This window comes from Rutilus rutilus, assembly GCF_951802725.1.
Source record: "Rutilus rutilus genome assembly, chromosome: 13".
Lineage (NCBI taxonomy): Eukaryota > Metazoa > Chordata > Actinopteri > Cypriniformes > Leuciscidae > Rutilus > Rutilus rutilus.
Window position 1 is genome coordinate 847501 of NC_140218.1, and position 6067 is coordinate 853567.

A 6067-nucleotide genomic window follows, 5' to 3' on the forward strand; every position below is an offset into this window, starting at 1 on the left:
GTATGAATTATTATAATGAGGAATATTGTGACGTGTTCGTTCCCGGAAGAAACTCAAGACCACAATGGAGGCGTTTCAGGAGTTCAGAAACACTGACTCTGATATAGAGAAGAACGTCTCGGTTACTAACGTAACCTCGGTTCCCTGAGATGAGGGAACGAGTATTGCGCAAGTAGCTTACGCTATGGGAAAACTCCAGCACACACAGATGAGCAGCGAGCACGGTCATTGGCTGTGCTGCGTCAACTGCACGAACCTATGACGGGGCGGCTCAGATGCGTAGTCCAATCAGGGCAACCCGCGCCCTGACACATCAGAGCCCGCCAAGATGGGCGTGGCCAGAGGCTATAAATTGAGCCCATCGTACGTCAGATTTCTTTAGGTTAAATCGACTGAAGCGATCCTAGACCAAAGCACAAGCACAGCAAGTTACGCAGTACTCGTTCCCTCATCTCAGGGAACCGAGGTTACGTTAGTAACCGAGACGTTCCCTTTCGAGAGGTCTCTCCTATTGCGTAAGTAGCTTACGCTATGGGAACCCCCTTCAAAACGCTGTGTGTGCTTAACTTCGCTCTAATAATAGCCTGAGGCAAGATGCCTGAAGCTTAAGAGTAAAGTATGAACTAGGGCTGGGCGATATGTAAAAAATTTTGGGGCGATAATCGCCTTCAAAAATATCGCAATATCCGATAACATCATCTGCTCCGCACTGACCCCGCCCACTCGCCGCGCGCGCGCTATTGCTCATGTCCGACGTCAACATTTTCCCGGCATAAAATGGAGGACGACAGCTTAATATCCAAGAAAAGATGCACATCGTTAATTTGGCAGTATTATGGATTTAAAAGGGTGGTTCAGGATTTTCAACATCGGACCTCATTTTCAAGTGAGCCTGTTTGTCATTCATCAGTGGAGACAGTTTTCAAAAAAATTCATCCAGTCCTTACTTTTGGATAGTTCGCTGGTGCTAGGCTAGCGCGAGTCAACGGTAGATGCGTTAGCCTGCCATTAAAAACAGTTTTACCCACTCCACAGTACACCAAAAGCAAATAAATTATATAACGCCAGACTATCGATGTAAATGTATGTTGAGAGAATAATGTTAGAATTCAAACTACACTTGCATCTCAATGATCGCATTACATTTACAGGAACTAGTTTCTCAGCAGTGGCGGAATTTTACTTTGCTCCGGTTAGTACTGCGCCGAAAAGTAAACACAGAAAAGAAGCGCACTACAGTCGGGACGTCTAGCTAGCTAGTAGGAGTCTCGGTTGCCTAGGTAACTTAATATCACTCCGCCGCTGCTGTAGACTGTGCTAATAAACACAGGGAACAAAGTATAACTATTGCAATGCGATGAAAGGGTAGTTTGATTTCTAACATTATTCTCTCAACAGATATTTATATCGGTAGTCTGGCGTTATAATTGATTTGCTTTTGATGTACTGTGGAGTGGGTAAAACTGTTTTTAATGGCAGGCTAACGCATCTACCGTTGACTCGCGCTAGCCTAGCACCAGCGAACTATCCAAAAGTAAGGACTGGATGAATTTTTTTGAAAACGGTCTCCACTGATGAATGACAAACAGGCTCACTTGAAAATGAGGTCCGATGTTGAAAATCCTGAACCACCCCTTTAAACCAAACGCAAAAGGTGAACCAGCGGATCCAACAGAGGCTATCTGCAGGCTGTGCAAAAAAAAAGTGAAGGTTAAGGATGCGCAGACCACTAATCTCCGCAGCCATATGCACATACACCATCCAGCAGTAGCGGCCTCATTTGAGCCGCGCTCTGCAGCCGCATCTCAAAGCGGGAAAAGTTCTAGTTTAAATCCGATTGCTTCTGCGTTCGCTTGTGGAAAGAAGTACGATAAATCCAGTTTAAAATGGAGACAGTGCACTCTAGCTGTGACCCGTTTTCTGGTTAAAGAGATGATGCCTCTTAGTCTTGTGGACCAGGCAGAATTCCGGTCCATGCTTCAAACTTTTGACCGGCAGTATGAAGTACCCAGTCGGAATTATTTCTCAAGAACAGCTATTCCAGAGCTGTATAATACGGTGAAAACCGAGGTTATGACTAACATCAGTAGCGCGGACTATGTTGCGCTTACTACAGATATGTGGTCGAGCAGCAATACGATGACACCTTACATGTCAATTACTGCTCATTACATAGACAAAGACTGGGTACTACAATCAAACTGCTTCGGAACGATTTATGTGCCTGAGAGCCACACAGCAGATTATTTGGCAGATAGTCTCTTGGAGAGTGTTAAAGAATGGGGCGTTGATGAAAGAAAAATTTCATGTATCACCACAGACAATGGAGCTAATGTCGTTGCAGCAGTGCGGCAACTAAATTGGCCATGGCTTAATTGTTTTGGGCACAATTTGAATGTCGCCATAAACAATTCACTTCAGAAGGAGAAGGCCAGTACAGACCGAGCATTTGGTGTATGCCGGGCCATTAATGGGGCTTTCTCGAAGAGTTGGCACCGAAGACGTGAACTCGTGAGAGCGCAAGAGGAGCTCAACATCCCTAATCACTCTCTCGTAACGGTAAGATAACTGTTATATTTTAATATCATTATTATTTGTATATTATTTTGGTAACACTTTAGAATAAGGTTTCATTAGTAAACATTAGTTAACTACATTAGTTGCATTAACTAATAGCCTAATGAACTTGATCTTATAATGAACGTAGGGGAGAGCGGGGCACAAAGTAACGCTTTTTGACTTTCTCAGTTTGTGTAAATCTACTTCAGAGTATTTCTTTTTTCCCACATTAATTTCCCACATGTCTACTACAATTATGTATTTTTGTTTTATTAATACAGTATATACTTTTTTTCTTGACATACCCCGAAAGAATGGAAGTGAAATGTGACAACATGCCCCATAGGTGGAGTACATTGTAACATAACATATGACAGCTTAAAATGTTATCTGATCTAATAAAAAAAACCTAAAATATTTTCTAAATAAAATACAATTTAAAAACTTTTTCATATAAAATAATGGCAATTTTTAATAATTAAATATAAACTCATTTTTGAGTTTTGACTACGAACACAGGAAAACACAGCTATACAACATAGTTCAAAACAAATAAATAATTAGTCATTTCTGAACATTGACTCTCAGTCTTTATTCACCTTTTTTCTCACGTTTTCTCAATAAAATTAATAAAAGTATAGAATATAATAGCATGTTTCTAATAGGGGCTCATTGTAACGAAGTGTGACAACATGCCCCCGTCTGCACAACTGGGATTTAAACACGGCTAGTGTCTTCTGCTAGTTAGCGAAGCATTAAAGAACTATCTCAACTGTTAAAGAACATATTGGAGATTAAATTAAACCTTATTGTAGTGTTACCATTATTTTATATATTGTATTTTATTATGCTATTTTAAATAGCCTATACCCATGATTTTTTATATTATAATAATTTTATTCTAACACCTTTATTTTAATAGTATTTAAAATACAGGCCTATGGTTACCTTTTATATAAATTTACAACCGTTTAAGGTTAGGCTACATTAGAATTGCAGAACACAAACGCAGCTATTTTAAATCTATCTTAAAAGAAAATAGGAATCTTTCTTAAAAGAAAAACAAATGTTAAATTAAAAGATTGATATAAAAAATGTATATAAAAACAGACACTTTAAATAGTAATGATTTTTGTGTTGTTTATTAATTGATTGTAGGACTGTCCAACGCGCTGGGGCTCGAAGCTGAAGATGACGGAAAGGATTCTGGAGCAGACTCCAGCAATACGACGGGTCTTTGCGGATGACAAAAGCCGACGTCCACTACCAAACTTAACGTGGCAAGATATTTCAGTTCTGGAGTCTGTGAACAAAGGACTGAAGCCTGTAGCAGATTTGACCGACGTTTTGTCAGGAGAAACTTATGTTACTGTTTCGTCGGTCACCCCAGTGCTACAACACACACGTCGTGTCTTAACGGAAAATGACGATGACACACAATTGGGTAAAAAAATTAAGACTGGCATCTTGGAGGAATTAGACGCCAAATATAGGGTAGAGTGGGGGAAAACGCCCCCCTGGGGTAAAACGCCCCCCACCTGTTTTTCCCAAAATAACCACTAAAAGTAGTCAAGATACATTTTTACTGTTGCTATGCACTACGTTGATAACGGGGATATACAAATCTCTATGGTGAAGCTGACACCAGCGACACATTTGAAGAGAAGAGGATTACATGGTAAATGCTATAATTTTCAGATATTAGTAAATAAGTGTTTAAGAGAATATTGTTCTGCAGGATATCGCAGTGATGTATGATAGATGAATAGTGAAGTCTGTAGTTTGAGATCATATATTATTTATAAGGAATATAATTATGTTTTAAAAATTAAACATTTTTTAAAAAAACTCATAGCTTGTGGGGTAAAACACCCCCTACGCTGAGGGGTAAAACGCCCCCCCTGGGGGCATAGTTTCTCTATCATAATTACTATACTAAAATATTTCTGTCTATCAAATCCTTTGTTTTACACTTAATGCAGTATAACTAGGTGGTAAAATCAAAATATTTGAACAAAACATGAAAAAATTACCTCAAGTGAGCATTAACTAGCTAGCTTGCTAACACAGTTAGCTCACTGATGGAAGGTAGTTAATTTAGCCTATTTTGAACTGCTGAAATAAATATTAATATATATACATGTTGATACATTACTTGCCTTTTACCTTTAGAGATTAAAAACTATTGTCTGTTAATTTTGCTGTTGATCTATGAAGCAAACTGGTTGGTAAGAAAGGGGGCATTTTACCCCACCCTGGGGGGCGTTTTACCCCACCGCTGGGGCAAAACGCCCCCTTTGTACAAAAATATTTTCAGTGAAAATACGAATTAATTATGAAGGCTGAGCAATTTTAATATTTGGTGAATAACTCCTGCCATAGTCACTCAAAACCGGGATGGCAATTCTAGTCACATTTATGTTTTGTTTCACTGTAATGTCACATTTTCCCCCACTCTACCCTAACAACCACGCAACCCAAAAACTTCTCCGGATCAGCACTCTCCTTGATCCCCGCTACAGAGGTGGATTTAATTTGAACGAATTAGAGCAAACCAAGACAGAAGTGCTTGATGCCATTACAGAGTGCCATCGTCACTCAAGCCCGGTAAATCACGAGAACGAAGAACAACATGCAAACACCAGCGCTCAAGAGGTGCCTTTGAAGAAGAAAAAAAAACACACTGAGTGATCTCCTTGGAAAGACCAAAAAAACACCTACAGAGAGGCGGGTCGGGCAGCGGCTGAGCTCGCGGCCTATCTTTTGGAGGATGTGATTGACGGTGAGGAGGATCCACTTGCGTGGTGGAAAAATAATGAAAGCCGATTCCCGCTCATGTCTCTCGTAACGCGAAAATTTTTGTGTGTGCCTGCAACAAGCAGTCCTTCAGAAAGAGTTTTTAGCGCAGCAGGTCAAATTGTCACCCCATTCCGTAATGCTTTAACCCCGGATAAGGTGAATGCTCGTTTTCCTGTCTAGAAACCTGCGTTAGATTGTTGCGTTATGTTAATGTTTTATAAATGCATAGGTTCAATTAAATAACGTGGTGTTTGGATTATATTTTATTTTTAAGAACTATAGCCTAATGTGTTAAAAAAAATGAAATCATATTTGTTTTAGTTTTGAATGATGATTTAGTTTTTTGATGATTTTTAAAAATGCATTTATGATTTGCATATACGCAGCTGTTAAGATGGGTAAACCAGTTACGGTGGTTTACAGATCACCTGGTTAAAGTGATTTTAAGGTGATTTTTGTTTACCCATAGTTTGATTTTAAAATAAAACTTTTTTAATATGCTACTGATAAAAGCAATTTGTCTAAATAATTGAATATCATTCGCATTGTGTCCTGAATAAAATATTGTTTTCCCAAAGGTTTTGCTCTCTCATTTTATTTTTAGCGTTAGTATTTTAAATGTTTTCCAGGTTTCCATGTTTGATTAATAGTTTCATTATTAATATTTTATTTAATATAGCCTATAGCCGATAATATTTTTAGAGCTGTT

At 38.9% G+C, this 6067-nt stretch overlaps 1 protein-coding gene across 1 annotated transcript; it reads left to right on the forward strand.

The window, feature by feature from the left end:
• Positions 1-1716: 1716 nt before the first annotated feature.
• Positions 1717-5250, forward strand: LOC311302368 (E3 SUMO-protein ligase ZBED1-like; the record flags this gene model as incomplete). Its single annotated transcript, XM_084428184.1, has 3 exons — positions 1717-2559; positions 3718-4058; positions 5082-5250. The coding sequence occupies exons 1-3, from the start codon at positions 1747-1749 to the stop codon at positions 5248-5250; spliced, it is 1323 nt and encodes a 440-aa protein (XP_084284310.1). The 5' UTR covers positions 1717-1746.
• Between the last annotated feature and the right edge of the window lie 817 nt (positions 5251-6067).